Source organism: Caretta caretta, chromosome 14 (genome assembly GCF_965140235.1).
Source record: "Caretta caretta isolate rCarCar2 chromosome 14, rCarCar1.hap1, whole genome shotgun sequence".
In the NCBI taxonomy this organism is placed as follows: Eukaryota; Metazoa; Chordata; order Testudines; family Cheloniidae; genus Caretta; species Caretta caretta.
The window spans coordinates 13,451,995-13,471,714 of record NC_134219.1 but is presented as its reverse complement, the minus strand read 5'-3'; the positions used below and the strand labels follow the sequence as shown (position 1 = coordinate 13,471,714).

General features: G+C 44.7%; 1 protein-coding gene across 13 annotated transcripts in view; it reads left to right on the top strand.

The window, feature by feature from the left end:
* CACNA1G (calcium voltage-gated channel subunit alpha1 G) overlaps nt 1-19,720 on the top strand; it is a 285,359-nt gene that overhangs the window by 225,825 nt on the left and 39,814 nt on the right. For 11 of the 13 annotated variants that reach the window (XM_075119254.1, XM_048817865.2, XM_048817864.2 and 8 more), the window contains 6 exons: nt 2,252-2,320; nt 3,425-3,609; nt 13,796-13,922; nt 17,345-17,470; nt 18,141-18,230; nt 19,150-19,342. In XM_075119254.1, the coding sequence (XP_074975355.1) occupies nt 2,252-2,320; nt 3,425-3,609; nt 13,796-13,922; nt 17,345-17,470; nt 18,141-18,230; nt 19,150-19,342 (790 nt within the window). Of the gene's footprint in view, nt 1-2,251; nt 2,321-3,424; nt 3,610-13,795; nt 13,923-17,344; nt 17,471-18,140; nt 18,231-19,149; nt 19,364-19,720 lie in introns of all 13 variants that reach the window. The other 2 variants (XM_075119253.1, XM_048817859.2) reach the window with 1 other exon arrangement.

Genomic DNA, 19,720 nt, shown 5'->3' with positions numbered 1-19,720 from the left:
CTCTCCTCTGTAATCACTAGTTACTTACACAGAAGGAAAGCATGGTTTAGTGGTTAGACGATAGGACTGGGTTAGAGCATGGGAACACTGCTGGGTTCTGTTCCCAGTTCTCTCGTGGTCTTGGGCAAGTGATTTAAACTTCTTGGAGGCAGACCCTCAGCTGGTATAAATTGCCATAGTTTCATTGACTTCAATGAAAACATGGAGACATTCCAGAAGACTGGAAAAGGGCAAATATAGTGCCCATCTATAAAAAGGGAAATAAGGAAAACCCGGGGAATTACAGACCAGTCAGCTTAACTTCTGTACCTGGAAAGATAATGTAGCAAATAATTAAGACATCAATTTGCAAACACCTAGAAGACAATGAGGTGATAAGTAACAGTCAGCTACTCTGAAACCAGTCAGCATGGATTTGTCAAGAACAAATTGTGTCAAACCAACCTGATAGCTTTCTTTGACAGGGTAACAAGCCCTGTGGATAGGGGAGAAGCGGTAGATGTGGTACATCTTGACTTTAGTAAGGCTTTTGATACTGTCTCACATAACCTTCTCATAAACAAACTAGGGAAATGCAACCTAGATGGAGCTACTATAAGGTGGATGCATAACTGGTTGGAAAATCATTCCCAGAGAGTAGTCATGCTGGAAGGGCATAACGAGTGAGGTCCCGCAGGGACTGGTTCTTGGTCTGGTTCTGTTCAATATCTTCATCAATGATTTAGATAATGACATAGAGAGTACACTTATAAAGTTTGCGGATGATACCAAGCTGGGAGGGGCCACATGTGCCTTGTAGGATAGGATTAAAATTCAAAATGATCTGGACAAACTGGAGAAATGGTCTGAAGTAAATAGGATGAAATTCAATAAGGACAAGTACAAAGTATTCCACTTAGGAAGGAACAATCAGATGCACACATACAAAATGGGAAATGACTGCCTTGGAAGGAGTTCTGCAGAAAGCGATCTGGGGGTCATAGTGGATCACAAACTAAATATGAGTCAACAGTGTAACACTGTTGCAAAAAAAGCAAACATCGTTTTGGCATGTATTAGCAGGAGTATTATAAGCAAGACATGGGAAGTAATTCTTCCACGCTACTCCATGCTGATTAGGCCTCAACTGAAGTATTGTGTCCAGTTCTGGGTGCAACATTTCAGGAAATATGTGGACAAATTGGAGAAAGTCCAGAGAAGAGCAACAAAAATGATTAAAGGTCTAGAAAACATGACCTATGAGGGAAGATTGAAAAAATTGGGTTTGTTTAGTCTGGAGAAGAGAAGGCTGAGAGGGGACATGATAACAGTTTTCAAGTACATAAAAGGTTGTTACAAGGAGGAGGGAGAAAAATTGTTCTTCTTAACCTCTGAGGATAGGACAAGAAGCAATGGGCTTAAATTGCAGTAAGGGAGGTTTAAGTTGGAAGTTAGGAAAAACTTCCTGTCAGAGTGGTTAAGCACTGGAATAGATTGCCTAGGGAGGTTGTGGAATCTCCATCATTGCAGAGCCGGTCAGACAAATATCTGTCAGAGATGGTCTAGATAATACTTAGTCCTGCCTTGAGTGCAGGGGACTAGACTAGATGACCTCTCGAGGTCCCTTCCAGTTCTATGATTCTATGGCAGTTTACACCAGCTGAGGCATGGTTTCTCTGTGCCTCAGATTGCCTTTCTGTAGAGTGGGTATTCAGCTTACTTTACAAGAATCATTAAGTCCCACAACAACCATGTGAAGTACTCTGAGAACCACAGGTGAAGGGTTGTGAGACACCCGCTATGTATCATTCATAAGAAAACTCTCCTTACATCTGTCAAGCACCCCCATGCATCCCAGAGTACTTGGGATGGGTAAAGGAATGGTATAGAACCTGGGAAAGTGTGGAATGGCCAAAGGATACATAGAAAGAATGGCTTAGATTTAAGAGAGAAGGCATGTGAATTTCAATTGCACCCTTCGCTTATTTCACCCATCACCTGTGGTGAAGCAAGCAGAATCCTATAGAGAAAGCTGGCAGCTGTCCATGGTACTGACATACACAAAGTAACATAGGAAAAGAGCTCTATAAACAAGTGAAATGTTATCATGTAAATGTTTGGACATCATCTTCAGGAGCAAACATTCCAAGACTTATTTCAGCATAAAATCAGGAGAACATTAAGCAACTACCCAAATATATATCTCAAGAGAGAGATTTGGAGAGCAGACTATAAAACCTTGTCTCTCGTTTTCTTTTTTTATTTTTTATAGGAACGAATTTTCCTAACGCTGTCCAACTACATCTTCACAGTAATCTTCCTGGCTGAGATGACAGTTAAGGTAAATGAAGCCAAAGCATAAGCCTGGCTGTGCTGCATTAGCACCATTTTATTACTTTGGATTTCTAAAGCCCCTGTGCCCATTTTTCCAGAGATCATCATGTCTTAATCTACTCTGCTACTTGGGAAGGAGAAGTAACCCAATAAATACCATGCACTTTATTCTCCGTGCATTTTGCACCACCATCATTCCACTGAAGTTATTCCTGATTTTTTGGAGTATAGATGAGATGAGAGGCCTCAAATCAGCAGTCCATCCCTTTTCAATAGAGCACTTAAGCGCATGCTTTACTTCAGCCATGTGGGTAAGTCCCATTGACTTCCATGACCTAAAGATAAGTTTACGCTTAAGTGCTTTGCTGAAGAAGCAGTGTGACATAGTGGCTAATGTACTGGACTGAGATTCTATTCCTATCTCTGCCTGCCTCTGGCTGTTGGGTGACCTTGGGCATGTCATTTCACCTCCCTGTGCCTCAATTTTCCCATCTGTAAAATGTGGATAATAATACTGACCCCTTGGTGAAGTGCATTGAGATCCACTAATGACAAGTGCTGTGTTAGAGCGACGTGGTGGTGGTGGTTTGCTGTTGTTTTATTAAAAGTATGCGTAAATGCTTTGCTGAATTAGAGCCAAAATCAGGCCCAAAGATTGGCAAGACTTTTTCCTGTATGTCGCTCTCATATAATTCATAGCATCTCAGAACTATTCTCTTCTCATTCCCCTGTCTTCTGTATTTGCAAATCTGGTGGAAAGCAATAGCCTATAGTCAGGACCTCGAAACCACTTCTCTCCCCCAGTAGCCCAAATAATCATGTGATCAAATCTTATGTGCAACAGCTATAGGTTAATAGAATCACTTTTGCACAACGAGGTTTAGTTGCATTAAAAATACATCAGCTGTTAAGGGACAATCTGCGGTGTTTTTTGCAGTTATTTTTATAGTCCTTACGGTATCACACTTTACAAAATTGTCTAATTAGGTTTCTATACTGGGAAGCAAATGGACTCGCAATCACTTATCTGTGAATAATGTATTAGCGGCAAGTCGCTAACTGGAAGAAACATACTGGCTGAATTAGTCATAACTTGTTGCCATTTGGGCAGGTGGTGGCGCTTGGCTTGTGCTTTGGGGAGAAGGCCTACCTGAAGAGCAGTTGGAATGTGCTCGATGGGGTGCTGGTTCTCATCTCGGTCATTGACATCCTGGTTTCAGTGGTATCGGACAGCAGCACTAAAATTCTTGGAATGCTGAGGGTCTTGAGGCTGCTGCGAACACTCAGGCCATTAAGGTAAGCAGCGATTTGGGGCTAGATAAGATAGAAAAGGGGAGCAGGTTGGCTGTGCAAGCTTCTGGTTGGGGATGGTTCCCTGAATCTCTCCATGCAAAGAAACGGAACTGTTTTCTGGAGTGCGATGGAAGGGCCCAGTGAGACCGAAAATGAGGGATTTGCTGCTCAGTTCTGTGCACAACCTGTCATTGCCTTTACAACAAACTCCCAGCCTGATTGTGAGACATGACGTCCTCGGGTCCTGTTGGAGTCAAGGGGAGCTCCAGGCACTCAACACATCTCAGGGTCAGGCTTCACTGTGTAGCAAACTGATCAGTGCCCCCTTTGCTCATTAAGACACACATCCCCTGCTATTTGTGCTCTCATTCACTCTGCGTGAAGTGTTCCTTAACAGCTCCTTTCCCCTCTCCCTTTAGGCAATCAATGGTTTTTGCAACCAAGAATAAAATTAGTAGCAGGTGGCAGTGAATTTTTGAAGATTCAGAGACCAAACTGTTGCTTAACCTAAAATGTGAAGATTTTTTTTCCTCCAAAATCTCCATTAATTTCACTCTGATACTAATTGTAAGAATGGCCAGATGAGATGAGACCACTGGTCCCTCTAATCGGGTTTCCTTTCGAACAGTGGCCAGTATTGGATGCTTCACGGACAGGAACAAGATATCTTTTAATGGACAATTGAGCAATAACCTGCCCATGGAGGAAGTTTCTTCCTGACTCCAAGCAGACAGTGCTTGGCATATGAAGGTTTATATCCTTACTAAATATGATAACCTATCTAATATAATTGGGGATGTTCTTGTTATGCTGGAACTAACAAGCGTATCATCCCCACAGTCTCTTTACACATACGTTGTATCGCACTCCCCCTCCCTTCATCTGGTGTGTTTTCTCTTGGGGTAGGGGTGTATCTCTTTCTTTCTGTGTGTTTATGCAGGGCCTGGCAAAACAGGGCCTCATTCTGACTGGGCCATCTGTTTGCTACTGCAATAAGTATAATAATAATAATTAATTAATAATAAAGGTCACACCATCTGTATATTTCTGACATACTCTCCTCTGAAAGAATCAAAACATAGGCTTTGTCAACATGCCCTGTTAGAGCTGGATCAAAAATCCTTTAAAGCTTTTCCATTGCCTTCAGTAGGCTTTGGATCAGCCCTTTAGTGGGTAAAAAACTAGAGATGAGCAAATTAGCAACTGCTAATATTTTTGCCATATCTGTCCCAAATGGCTTTTACACCTTTTGCCATTTATGTGCTCAGAAGTCCCCAGATGGTACACACACAGTTCATGGCAAGCATTAAATATTCAGATTTTGAACTCTACTGGTGAGTTTTGATTGAACAGATATGTTGCATGATATATGTCTGTTCCCTGATTGGGTGATCGCAACCCTGACAATCAAGTTTCCAAGATGAATACTTGTGATTGTGGGTTCAGGTTCGGCTTTCTTCAGGTGTTTCCTGGTGTTCCCTTATCGTTTGCGGATTCTGTGAACATTCCTGACAGCATGCTTGTTTGTTAGACTTTTCCACAGAAAGCCACAGGGCAAAAAGGGCACAAGCACCATTAAAACAGATCCATTTAAAGCAAAGATTCTCAAACTGGGGCTTGGACCCAGAAAGGTCACAGGGGCTCATGGCCACCCTGCCTTTCCCATACTGCTAAATGGAATGGGGATCCTGGCTAGATTGAAAGAGGTGGCCCCGAGAAGTCCCAGTATGGAAAAGGGCATGTTGGGATTAAAAAGATTGAGAACCACCAGGTTAAAGGTTCGAATGCACATTCACAGAAAATTGTTTACAGTATCTACCAAGCTCTTCTCTCCCCTTTCTAATACATTCACAGAAAAAGTACAAGATAATTGGAATTTCTACAGGTAAAATTAGTATCTATTTCACAGCAGCTTCAACTGAGAGATGCACATCTCATTTGGAGAATCTCCTCCCGTGAAGGTTATTGGTTTTCTCAATGAGCCCGTGTTGTTAGATCACATCTAGATAAGATGTTTTGAGTGAGCTTTACATTGATCTATCGTGTTTCCTGGGGTTTTTTTTTTTCTTCAATTTAAGGCTTTGATCCTGTTGTCAGTGAGACTCCATATCTGCGTATGGGTCAGCCTGCTCAGGATTGGGGCCTTAATTCACATGAGCTGTCCTTGTTCATGTGAATTATCCCATTCACCTCAATGGGATTATTGTATGAGTATAAACTTCCAGTCTGAAAGGGTATTTGCAGGATCAGGCCCTTACATTATTTTGTTCCGTTGGCGTAGGATGTATTTTCTCAAGAGGGTACATGAATGTTTGTGACTGACTAAACGGCACAAACACTTCATAATGCAAAGGAAGCTTTTAAACGGTAACCATGAACCTGTTTCCTGAATATGTTCACAGTCGATTCTGTTCCTCTGTCATTAGATTTGTAGGAAATGAAAAGCCAACCGTCAAAGTAGGGGCTTTTTCAGTCATTCATAAATCTCCACATGTGGAAATCCATCCGCTGTTGTGCACGTGCACATATGGACTCAGGTGACCATGACCTCCCTGCCCAAGGCCAGGCAACTTACGTTGCTGTCTCATTTAAGAACAGTAAATGTTGCATTCTTTAGCTCCACCTGTTGGGACGACTGTGTATGTGCAAGTGTAATTGGGTGCACAACTCCGCCTCCTCTTGTTTTAATCAAAATGAAGCCCATACTGTCTGGGAAATTAGCTGCCATTAATGTGGGAATGGCAATTCGTTGTATGAAGTTCACTTCGGAGCCTGGACCCTGCACAAGGCCCTTTGTGATGCTTGAGCCCGCCCAAACTTTTCATGAGTTGGGGCTGAATTTAGCAAATAGTCTGACGCAATAATTTGGGGGGGGGGGGCAAATTTTTTAAGCCGCAGCTTTTCGCTACAACATTTTCAAGATGAAACGTTTCCGCTTTTCATTTTAGAATTGGTGTTTTGTTTCCAAATTTAACTAAATGTATTTTTAAAAAGTTAAAAATGAAACAAACACACACTCTCACACATTCATTTCCGGTCAAATGAAACATTTCATTTGTCTTGAAACAAATTGCAGGGGGGTTCATTTTGACAAGAAAACCAAAATATTTCCATTTCAGGTCAACCCAAAATTATCAGCCACCGAACTGAAAAAAATTAGTTAGTCACTCAGCTCAAGGTCAGCAAGTGACAACATCTGGCTGCCATTTGCCAACTCCCTGTATGGGCGCAAGGGGTGGAATTGCAAGAATGGCTACTAGGGAGTGTGATGGGGTGTCCACCCCACACAAGGCCTGAAGGGGGGAAGGTGGCTAGGTGGGCCAGTTAACCACCTGGGCTGCACCTAGAGGAGGAGCCAGGGCTAATTAGAGATGAAGCTCATCAGGACAGGAACAGGAGGGGCCTGTATAATGCCCCATAGTTGAAAGTAGAAGGGGACGGTAGAGACGGAAACTGCTGTCACTGTCAAGGTGGCGGAAGGTAGGGTAGGAAGCAACCCAGGGATACAGCAAAAAGGGATAGTCTTTGTACAGATCTTGAGTGCTTGTTGTAGGCTCCCTGAACTGGAAACCAGTGTAGAGGGTGGGCCTGGGTTCCCCTACCAGCCACTGGGGAAGTGGCACTGTTATGGGGCAATGAATGTGAAGACTGCCTGGGACAGGGGGTTCCGAGAGACTTTGATATATGCCCCCCAGAAGGAGAGGGCTACAGTGACCTGGCCAGAGGGCCAAGCCACAAAGCAGGAGCAGTTGAGTCTCAAGCGAGCGAGACAGGGAGAGAGATGGAGTGAGCAATGTCAGGAAGGGACGTCAACATGGTAGAGCTAATCCCCAGATGCGACCAGAAGGAGGTGCTCCAGTGGTGAGTGTAGCGTTCCGGGACAGGGAGACATCAGGAGAAAAATCCCTGTGAGAAGCCACCGCTCTACACCTCACAGCATTGAACTTGAGGAAAGTGAAGGGGTTTTGTTAAGTTTCCTTTGGCTTATGGCAGCTTGCCTTGATTTATGGTCCTAGAGGTTTGCTACTTATAAAAGACCTTGCCGATTACTACTTTGTCTTATTTTGCTGTAGAAATACCCCACTGCCTTATACAGTACATACAGTTGTGTATGCAAAATCACATATGCATATGCAAATCAAGTATTTGCTTGTACACCTGACCAGCAAAGTGTACAGCTGGCCATATGCATAAATAAATATCCAATCTGCATATGTGCAAATCATGTACATGCAATTGTGTGGGCGTAATTACACATGCCAGTCATTGACTATCAGGCCTAAAACTATACAAAGGGGTATTCAAGCCCCACTCTAGGCACAGAAGTTTGAAAATGCATTCACAAAGAAGGGGCATTCCAAGGCGTTTCCACTGCTCTCTCTGATGTACCAGCCTGTAGAAGAATTGCTGATCCAATAAAGTTCCTACCTAATGTGTTCAACCTGCTGTTGTCAGGATCAAGTACTACAGCTCAAGATACAAGAGAAATCCAAATTAAAAATGGATTCAGAATTAATTTGGATAGGTTTCAATGCTATTTTACTCTTTAGCGCTTTGGCTTCAGCTTCCAAAGCAGATGTGTAAATTATTCACTCTTCCTCCCATCGCAGTATGAAATAGTCATTTCATAGGTTCGCTCCTCTTTATCATATTATCACCCTTGCTGGGTTTTTTTCCCTGTGGAAGAAAGTCTGCATTAACACTGAGCTGCCACTTCTTTATACAAATGGGCTGAGCAGACTAGCAGGCTTAAAGTTAGTAAATATGTTCCAGCTGGAATGAGATTGACAGCAGTCTTGGAGCATCTGCATGCTTGGAGTTTAGCAGCATTGTGACTGCTGAGGCCAGCAGAACCAAGAGGAACTCAAGGGATTAGCTTTTTTTCATGCTGAAGAACTTCTATGACTCTAATTTCCTCATTTGTCAGATGCCTGACACAGGCTGAAATTGTCCTTAATGCAATCTTGGCTGGCTACCGTGTCACAATGTCCGGAGGGCTCGAATCAGCTGGATCGTTCAGCACTAAATTGCAAGAGCAGTGGATTGGATAGCATGGGTTTGCAGGCAATAATATCAGCAGGATCTTGGGCAATATTGACGAGGCGCTGGGATGGTTAAAGCCATCATAATGGAGCTGACACTAATATCTCGGAAATGTTGAGGTTGCATTACTTTGCGGTTCTGTCTAAGGCCTTATCCGGCTCTCACGGGAGTCTTTCCATTGACCTGGTGGATCTTAGCTTCAGTGCCTGTAAGCATGAGGACTGTGATGTTTTTCATTAATTAGTGTTTAACCTTCTGACCGGTGCTGGCAGCAGCAGCAAATGCCAGCTCAATATCCAGAGGTTCCTCTTAAAATTACAGAATAAAACCATCTTGAGCCCCCACCCAGAAATTTGGGAAAACTAAATACCTCTCCTGGGCGTCTTTAATAGTTAGTACTTCCCGCCTTGCAAGCACCGAGTCTGTGTATAACAAAAAGCAAACTTTTATTGAGGGGACGCAGCATTACTTTGGGAAAACACAGCAACAATGACTCAGAAGTATGCAAACAATAAGTAAACCACCTGCCCCACAGGACCTTGGGCAGGAGTCCTTTGCCTCAGCTTCCCACCTTGCAGTGTGGAAGCCCGATAAATGAATGTTTCTTTAACATGCGTCTCCCCCTTTCCCTCCACTGCACCCCACTCATGGTTTGTTGTCAGAAGTCAGCAAAGTGTTATGGGCTGCATTTAGGTGTGTTCACCTCCAGTGAGGGAGGCCTCTGCCATTGCTCTGCTGTGTCCATGGTCTGGTTAAGTCCAGCCCTACAGCCCCATGCTTTTAGTAATCACTCTTCTAGGATTTGTTGGGCAAGAGGCTGCTTTTGCTGCTGATCTCACCAGGCTGTGTTCTGAGGTTCCATCAACTAGCCCAGACCTTAGTGATTTCAGCTGTTAGTGATTTCACTGGGTAGTGGGGAACCTGCCGACTCTTGCATTGCCTTTGCACGCTGTCTCCACAGCCAATGTAAGGCTCAGCCCCTAGACCTGGGGAGGAAAGGGTCAAATGGCATCTGGGACCTTTAAACAAACTCCTTCCTACCAGAGAGGAAGATCTGTCCCCACCCCTTCTGACAGTCACTTGGATATGGCTCACTACCCCATGTTTAGTGAGTGAGTATGCCCTTTAATCGTACAATAAGGATAAAAGCATTTAATTACCCCTGCTTTCAAGACTTATGTGAATTTTAACCCAAAACAGTGAAAATTAGTCACTTGGCAAAGTAGGTGGTGTGTCTATGCTAATAAGGTCGGCTCATGAGCATAGGTGCAACTCCGTGGGTGCTCCGGGGCTGGAGCACCCACGGGGAAAAATTAGTGGGTGCTCTGCACCCACCGGCAGCCAAGCTCCCCTCTCCCCCACCCCACCTCCGTCCTCCTCCTCCCTGTCCCCTGAGGGCAGCGTCCCCATTCCTCAGCCTACCTCCCAATGCTTCCCGCCCGGCCGCCGCCAAACAGCTGTTTGGCAGTGTTAGCACACTCCTGGAGGGAGGGAGAGGAGCGGGAACGTGGCACGCTCAGGGGAGGAGGCAGGGAAGAGGCGGAGCCGGGGTGAGGATTTGGGGAAGGAGTTGGAATGGGGGCGAGGAAGGGGTGGGAAGAGGTGGGGCAGGGGTAGGGCCTCGTGGAAGGGGTGGAGTGGGGGCGGGGCTGGGCTGGGGGCAGAGGAGGGGTCAAGCACCCACGGGAAAGAAGGGAAGTCAGTGCCTATGCTCATGAGGTCTTTTCCTCCAATTTCTCTACAGCTGACAGGAGAGATCTCATTCAGACCATTGGTTTACATCTGGGATTACATTTTTCTTCAGATTCTTTTCTGTAGGCCTGGGGATAATGTTACAGGAGAAGCAGCGGGGTGTTTTGTAGGCTGCAGTGCAGACATAACGCAGATACACTGAATAATATTCTGATTAGGAATTTGAAGGAACCAAACTGTTATATAATTTCTTAGCCCCTCTTTCTCAATATGCATCCTCTGTTGGCCAAGACAGAAGAGTGACCTCCTATTCCTTTACCCTGTGTTGGATCGCAGATGATGTCGTATCAGGAAAATCACTTTGTTCCATCTTTAATTTGGTGTTGGTGCTGGTGAAAGTTGCCAGGCCCTGGAGACTGAATTTCTTCATTGTATCCACAGAATAGAGTTTCCTCACAAGAGGAAGGATGGTCCATTGGAGAGCTGCTTGCCCGGGATTCAAGAGACCTGGGTTCAATTTCCTACTGTACCACAGACTTCCTGAGTGACCTTGGGCGCACCACTTAATCTTTGTGCCCCTTTTTTCCCATCTATAAAATGGGTATAATTGCACTTTTTGTGGGGCCGTTGTGAGTAATGTGTATGATTGTGAAGTGCTCAGATACTACAGTTATGGAGAGGCATAAAAGTACCTTGGATTCATATACAGAATAGGCATCAAACTGACTGAGACCGTGCAAACTTTCCCCTAACATGCTTAAGCCCTGATCTGGGTGTATTTCAGTCTTCATGTGCTTTAGTCTGTCAGCTGAGACGATCAAAAAGGGTGCTAATGAGGACAGTGTTCGTTGTTTGTTATGTGGAGCCCTGCCTGCCCAGAAGTGATCTGAAATCAACAAACATATTTAACATAGCGTGCTAAGCTGCCGTTTGAGGGTAATGATTTGTTTTGGTCGCTGCCAGCCTGGCTTAGATTTGATTCACAGCCTTAAAGGTTAAAGACTTCATAACTCCTTACATTCCTTGAGCCATCCAGTCCTCTCCAAACTCAGGAAAACAGCACAGAGCAGAACAGACAGAGAGCCAGGGAGTGTAATAAGTAACAACAACCGTTACCTGAGCACAACAGCCAGAAAAACAGAAGCATCTGCCTTTTGTGTTGTGTTGGTAGGGAGTGGATAAAAATATCACCATCTGTTTCTTTTTAACAAGGGGAATTGACAAGCTACCCTTGACATTTAGAGTAAATATTTTACCAGAAAGAAGGAATTTTTTTTTTTTTTTTTTTTTTAGTTTTTCAGGCTATTGTTTAAAGCCAACAATTCCTAGGGGGAAAAAAAAAGGAAAACAAAAAACCACCATTATTTTATGGCTGTGCATGTAGCTCTGCAGTTTAACTCTGTAGGCACTGAGACACACAAGGAATAATGCAAACTTTCAGAGAGCATGAGGCTTATCCGTCATGCACCTTATTAAAGCCAAACATCACTGTCAGATGGCCGAGTCCACAGTGACCTCTGCTGGGAGAATGACACAGACTGGGGCAGATGGAGATTAGACTAGCACTCAGACTGGGAGGTAGTTTTAAGATGGCAAGAGGCAGGTTATTGAGATAGGAAAGCAAAGATAAAAGAAAATGCAGAGGGACACTGAGCTGAGCAGGGAGAGACATTGGGGAGCCTGTGATAGGATCAGTGTAAGACATCCTTGTCCCATAAGTGAACATGTGCTTTACATTTTGAGTGCCAAGTTTTCAAAGGAGCCTTCAAACCGATGTCCAAAAAACACAAACACACACACACACACACCACTCTATGGGTGCAACATTTTTTGTGCATAAATGCCTGACTTTCCATGCCTACATTTGTAAGCAGCTTGGCCATAAAGACTAGATTTACAAAGTGAGGGAGGCCTCTAACTCCCATTGATGTCAATGGTACTTTTGTAAATCTCACTAGAAACCTATTTGCCCCTAAATACCTTTGTGAATATGTCCGTAAATGACTTGATGGCTTTTTTAATATACACAAGCTTAGTCCTCTTATTAAAATATAGAAAAATACAAAGTGATGGGGCTTTGATGAACAATGGGTTGGGGGAGAGAGGACATCCTAACTGGCTATGTGCTCTAGAAGGTGCTAATCCGGAAATAGATCTGGGAGTGACAGTGGGTTAGATTAAAACCATCAGCTCCATCTCTGGCAGTACAAGAGGCCAGAGGGACCACATCTGACATACAGTAGAACCTCAAAGATGCAAACACCAGAGTTACGACTGACCAGTCAATGGGACACCAGGTGAAACCGTAAGTAACCAATCGGGCAGCAGCAGAGACCAAAAAAGAAAGTACTGTACTGTGCCTGTGTTGTAGCTTACAGGTCAGCACATCTGGGCTGCCTGTCCTCACCCCCATGTGAGGGCAGCCACTTACAGCTAGGAAGTGAAGATGCTGGGGCTGCCAGTCCAAGGCAGCCGGAGCCAGCGGAGCAGGACCAGTGCTGGGGTCTGCGCCACTTTCGCCCCTCCCTCGGCTGGGAGGCGGACACACTGGTCTCACCCTCCCTCCGCCAGCCAGGGAGGGAATGCGCTGTTTTCGCGCACTCCCCTCCCCCAGCTGGGAGAGGGACAAGCTTGCAAACTCAGTCGGACCCAGGGAAAGAAGCTGCCGGCAAGAAAGCTGCAGGTGCTGAGGAGGGAGCTCAGCTGCCGCTGGAGCCTGGCCTGGAGTGTCAGCTGCCGGAGCTGGTGCCCGAACTGCGCTTTGTTCAGAGTTATGAACATTTTGGCGTTACAGACACAACCTCCCTTCCCAAGGTGTCCGTAACTCTGAAGTTCTACTTTGTATTAGATTGGAATATGGTGCCAAAGCTCTTTATAAGAAAGATACAAGAACTGAGAGCGCTGCATAAGGGGTCAAACAGAAGACAGTAGAATTTCTCAGGCCTGGAGGCAGGAGATGTGCTTTACATGGAGAGGTCACTAAAATTAAATCTGTATTCATTTTGTAATAAGGTCGTTAAAAAGGACATGACTGGGGAGGTGTAGGTAATGGAGTGGGAGAAGAAGACATGGGGGTACTCTGTAATTTTCCCTTTCTGTGAGCCTGGTCGAAAGCCCAGTGCAGTTAACAGAAGCCTTTCCACTAACTTCAATGGGCTTTAGATCAAGATCTGGGTACCTAACTCTTAATACGTATGCACTCCCACCTGCACCTTCTCATCTTCTCCATTCCACACACAAGGATCCCTGAGTACATATGAAGTTTCACCAACCTCCCTTACATCTCAGTCCCTTCATAGCATCTTGTATGCTCTTGTTTTTCAGCCACTCCCCATTTCAAACAGCTGCTTCCCAAGTCCACACTTATACCTGTGCCTCAGAGCATGGAAGGATTCAGAGAAACGTTGCAAGGACAGTGTCTAACCTGCTTCTTGTGCCTGCTTTTTCCCCTCAGGGTCATTAGTCGAGCACAAGGACTGAAGCTGGTGGTGGAAACCCTGATGTCATCCCTGAAGCCCATTGGGAACATTGTGGTCATCTGTTGTGCTTTCTTCATCATCTTTGGAATCTTGGGCGTCCAGGTGGGTTCCCTGCAGGGCTCTTTGCCTGGTTCCACTGGAATCCAGGCAAAGCTGGAAATAAAGTGGGCACAGCAATGAGTATGAAAAATTATGGCGGTATGACTTTAACCTCTTTCCTGGTTCTGTTGGGGTGGTGAGATCTGTGGGTTAGTGGGTGGGTCTAACCCCCTTCAAGCTGACCAGTAATACAGTAATACGGCTCTCTAAGAACAGATCTACACCACAGATTAATTGTAGCGTGGGTAGACCATGCCCTCACTAACTTTAGCTAGAGCAGATAACTCTAGCAGTGAAGATGTGGCTGCATGGACCCTGATGTGGGCTAGCACCCTGAGTATGTAGCCAGAGTTCCTAGTGGGCTTGTACTGATGTCTGGATTGCCACGTCTTCATTGCTCTTGTTACCTGTGTTAACTTGATTAAAGCTAGTGCAGGTTTACTGGCACTATGAGTACAACTTAATTTGCGATGTAAACATACTTGAAAACAAACACTGACCGAGGGGGCATGCTGCTCCCGCTCAGAGTGTCAGCCAAGAGTCCTCCTCACCATGCCCCCACCATCCCCACCATGAGGACTTATGCTCTGGCTGGCAGAATTCCTGTAGCAGAACATGAACTTAGCTACACCTCAGCTGTCCTTCCCCCAGGATTAACCGGAGCAGAATTTGGGTCTATAGTTAATATAATCAGATCCCTACCATGTCCCACTAGGAAATCCCAGTCCAAGGAAACTATTCAATTCAATTCTGTCTCCTGTCTGTGGTGTTAAAGTTGGAGAGACAATGTCCCCTTTTTTCCCCAGCTTTAAACTCACGGAAAATAGAAACTAACTTTCATAGCTGGGAATCCGCTGGCTTCTAAGCTGAAAGGAAAACTTGTCCCAATCGACTCAGTACAGGGTTCTGAAAGGTTCACATAGTTAGAAGTTGGTGAAAATATTGATTTCTGAGCATTCTGCGGTGTCAGGCAATCTGGATACAATCGGCTGTCGTCATCGCCAGTCCTTGGAGTACAGGAGACCAAGGGAAGAGACTGGAGAAAAGTTTCCATCTCCTCGTAATAATTTCTAATCATCTGAAAAAGAAGGAGATTCTATTTGATGGATATTTCAGCACAGTTTCCCCTTTTCCAGGTGAAGTTTATTTGATCTGTCAAAGCTGGCTTGGAAACTGGCTCCCTGTGTGGACAGGAGGGCTTCTGTAACATTTTGCATTAATGAATGTACTTTAAATAACTAATAAATATAACATTCAAACCCGACAGAACAAAAGGGAAGAATCATCCCATTCATGACCGTTTTTGCATCTAGATTGATGTATAGGTACAGCGCAATATCCATCCATTACACTTCACATCCATTGCCCTAAACAGGACCATAAAACTAAGCACATCCCATGAAACAAAATAATCAGATCCAAAAGAGTTTATAACGGGGAAAAAAAATCTGTCATACTGAGCTGTTTGAATTTCCTTTCTGCTAATTGTGATCGCTTTCCCCAGTGCCTCTCCCAGTCTTCTATTCAGTTGTCACAATTACACATTGACACATTTACAGCACTACATACAAACATTAGAACTGATCCTGCATTCAGCATGCAAAATTCCCAGTGATGTCAGTGGGAGTTCTGCATGCTGAATAACTGTAAAAGCAAGGCCATCATTTATATAAAAGAAACCAAATCTTAGATTGCTCAGTATTAGCCTGTTTTTTTTCCCCCATGTAAGTATAAAATGGAGATAGATAGTAAGACTCAATCTTCTAGAGTTAACAGGAAGGCAGTCCGTGCCCCAAAGAGATTATAGTCTGAATAGACCAGACAGAATAGGAAACACAAGCACAGAGAGTTTGTGATTTGCCTAGTGTCACACAGGAGGTAAGTGAAAGAACCTAGAATAGAACCCAGGTCTCCTAAGCCCCAGTCTAGTCTCCTGCCCACTGGATTGTATTGCCATGCCTGCTATTTATTGATTGTATTACATAGATTTCTGAAGCATGCACCAAGGTGGCATGTGGATAGTCATTAATCTAACTGCCAGGAGTAGAAAGTAGAAAAGACAGAGTCACTCTGAAACTTTGGGCCTTCGAGTTTCAGAAGTGCTGAGAATCTGCACCTTCAGCATGAGCTGCCAGTAAGCGTGAGCTGCCAGTGCTCAGTGTGTTTGCAAATCAGACCCTTGTATGTTCCTCTCCAGTTTATGGTTGTGTAATGGGGCCCATCTGAATGGTATTACACCCCTAGTCATGAACCTGTTACACTCATAGGCAATGTAATAAAATCCATGTTCACCTTCCTGTTTAATTTGGAAGAAGCTATCTCCATTGTAGGCAGAACATGGGGATCCTTAAGGGAGCTATAGCCGTCCTAGATCTAAAAGTTTTATGGCTAAAGGAGATGTTGAATAGAAGGATGCTCTGTCCCAGGGATGCAAGACAAGATACTGTCACTCAGTAGAACAGGATTTCCAATATGGCTCGCTCGCTCAGATTTCACCATCAATTGCCACGTCCCAAAGAGTAATCATGCACTGCCATTTTCTGTGTCGCTTTGCAGAATGCAACAAATCTAGAATTAAGCACCTGATGCTTCTCTCGTAGGTGTAAATCAGGAGTAACCGCACTGGAGTCCACGGTTTTATGCCAGTGTAAGGGAGATCAGGATCTGGCTTCAGGGAGCAATATGAGTTCATTCTTAAATTCTGGTTATAAAAATATTTGCAGAGACTTTCCTGAAGTGCAGTCTAACGATTGAAGGAGAACAGCTCTCATGCAAGGGGATTTAGTGCCATTGAAAGTTGCTGGGTTAACAGCCCTAGAAATAGAAGTCTCATTGATCCACCCCACAGGTCCAGCAGGAGAACAAGGCTCCACCCACACCACTCCTCACTTTGATCTTTGTGAATAAGAGCGTTTTCCATTTCTCTGGCGCATTCATTCCTTTTTCTCTGCCAACAAAGACGGTCAAAAGGGCTGAATTAGGGCTAATTTTGTTAGCCACTCTTGTAAGACGTTTTGCTGGCAACTGGATTGAGACCACCATTTCTTATATATCACTAACCAGCCATCAGATGGTAACACCTACAAGCCTGGGCTGGATTTGAACCCAGTGCCCTAGAAGCAAAAGTCTGTAGAGGATAGTCCTAGTCCTAAGAGCTACCCAGCCCTCTGCAAGGAGATCTTCAAGATCAGTATCCTAAATTATGTTAGAGGAGGCGTTCAAGCTTTCTCTCAGTAGGTACCTTTGAACTAAACTGTCACTGTTGTTATGCCAGGCTTCACTCTTTGAGTGCCATGCACTAACGAAGCTTTTATCTTTAACTTGATTTGATTGTGTGGGCTGCACAGCAGGTCCTGAGTGAGCTGTCCATTCTGTGTAGGTAGATGAAGTGGATTTACCCCTCCTCTTATTCTTCTGTTTTACAGCTTTTCAAAGGGAAGTTTTTTGTCTGCCAAGGGGAGGATACCAGGAACATCACAAACAAATCAGACTGTGCAGAAGCCAGCTACAAATGGGTCCGGCACAAGTATAATTTTGATAATCTCGGCCAGGTATTACTGGAATGGTAATCTGCTTCTTTGCTCCTTTACCTCCTTGATTTAAAAATCTATGCATAATTACTTATAGGATTTTCTTACAGGGGTCTAAGCAGCCATAGTCACTCTTCACTTCATATACACCCACCCTGCATTTGTAAATTCCAAATGCAATGCTTCCAAGCACTCGCACACTTCCTTTTGGAATAAGACAAGCACAAGTAGCTTCACGGTGTATTTAATTGCTTCACTGCTGCATAATAAACTAAATACATCTAGCAGCAGGGCTTGACTAATGTGGCTGGACATCCTGTACCCAGTGCATCTCAACATCCCATTCATTTACAACTGCTGACGGAGCACATCCTTATTTTAGCAGCATGGTAGGACCTAATTAGTAGTGAGCAGTGGAGACCTGGAGGGTGAAAATGAAGCTGCCTTTGTGTTTGACTTTGTGGTTTTCGAATTAGCCCTCTTTGCTGGACCGGTGTCTGACATTGACAGGTTTTTGCTGCCAGGAAACCTTGGACATCAAAAGTTTCCTGTTGTTGGCAAGGTAAAATAGTAGCACAAATGCAAATCCCAAAATGGAGAAGGGCAAAGGAGAGTTGAATGTGACAGGTAAAAGAGAGCATCTAATTAGCTGGGTTCCAACTAAACGTAACTTTTTCCCTTACATTTCTAGGCCCTGATGTCTCTCTTCGTTCTGGCCTCCAAAGATGGGTGGGTGGACATCATGTATGATGGCCTCGATGCTGTAGGAGTTGACCAGCAGGTATGTTTTCTAGATGAACGCCTAGTAGAGAGAAGCCTCCAAAGAGGCTATGGTTTGGTTTTCATTTTGCAAAACATTGTTCGTCTTGCAAAAGTGAAACTTTGGGGGGTGGTTTGGATCTGGGTTCCATTTTATCCAAACCAGGGCGGGAGCATGACAGAGATCAGATGAAAGGTTCCAACTGGGACCCATGTCTACTAGTTATATGCTGCAACAAAACCATGCTATGACGTAAGTGTCAATAGCTCATTGTACCCACTTATGGTGCTTGAAGAAACGTCCTGCGTAGCTGTAAAATGGGGAACACTACCTATCTGAGAGGGGTTTTGTGAGCCTGAAGAGTCTTTGAGCACCTCCGGAGAAAGCTGCTACTTTGTATATGTACAGATTACTATTATTGCTGGCCTGGGATAGTTGCAAAGGATTCTGTTGCCTCACTCTTTGGCACAACAGACCATTCATGACTCTTCAGTGTTCAAGTGACTTTGGGTGCCCAACTCGTGACACCTCAAAGGAGCCTGATTGTGCTCAGCACTTGCCGTCTGAAAGTCACCTTTAAGGTGTCTTAAGTTGAGCACTCAACATCTCTAGCTGCTTTTGAGAAAGCGGGCCTTGCTGTTCTGCTCCATCTACCTCCTCAGGGTATGTGTACACTGCACTGCAGCTGGAAGCAAGCCTCCCAGCCTCCATAGACAGACTTGCGCTAGTGGGGCTCGAGCTAGTGTGCTAAAAATAGCCATGTGGATGTTGCGGCTCAGGCTGCAGCTCAGGCCCATCCAACCCCCAAACTGCAGCCGGACGTGCAACTTCCACATTGCTTTCGTTAACATCCCAACTCAACCCTGACTAGCAAGAATCAGTTTGCTCCATACTCTGCCTGTTGCAATTCAACTGGCATCTATCTCCCTCCATCCTGTAGCCAGTTATGAACTATAACCCTTGGATGCTCCTCTACTTCATCTCCTTCCTGCTGATTGTGGCCTTCTTCGTCCTCAATATGTTCGTGGGGGTCGTGGTGGAGAATTTCCACAAGTGTCGGCAGCACCAGGAGGAGGAAGAAGCCAAGAGACGGGAGGAGAAGAGACTTCGCCGGCTGGAGAAAAAGAGAAGGAGTAAGGAGAAACAGATGGCTGGTCGGTAGTCTTTCCACATCTTTCTGAGTCCTGCTTGACCTTTGACACAATCCCCTAACCCCTGCCTAGCATCTGATGATCATTCTCCTCCAAAAAAAAGCATGTCCAAGCTATGAAATTTGCATGAAGGAAACAGCGCCATGTTAGGCTGAGCAGGAAGCCATGGAAACCTTTCAATGCCTGCATGATTTGCAATGACCTTTTCATACAAGGTTATTTAAAACCCAAAAACCCAAACCTGGAGCTTCGTGGATAGCACAACTCAGCGTTACACAAATAGTGACAAATGTAAAGATCAACAGTGTCAGACTAGGCCATAAATCCTCCAAGTCTTGAGCACTGTTGCTGATAACTGGA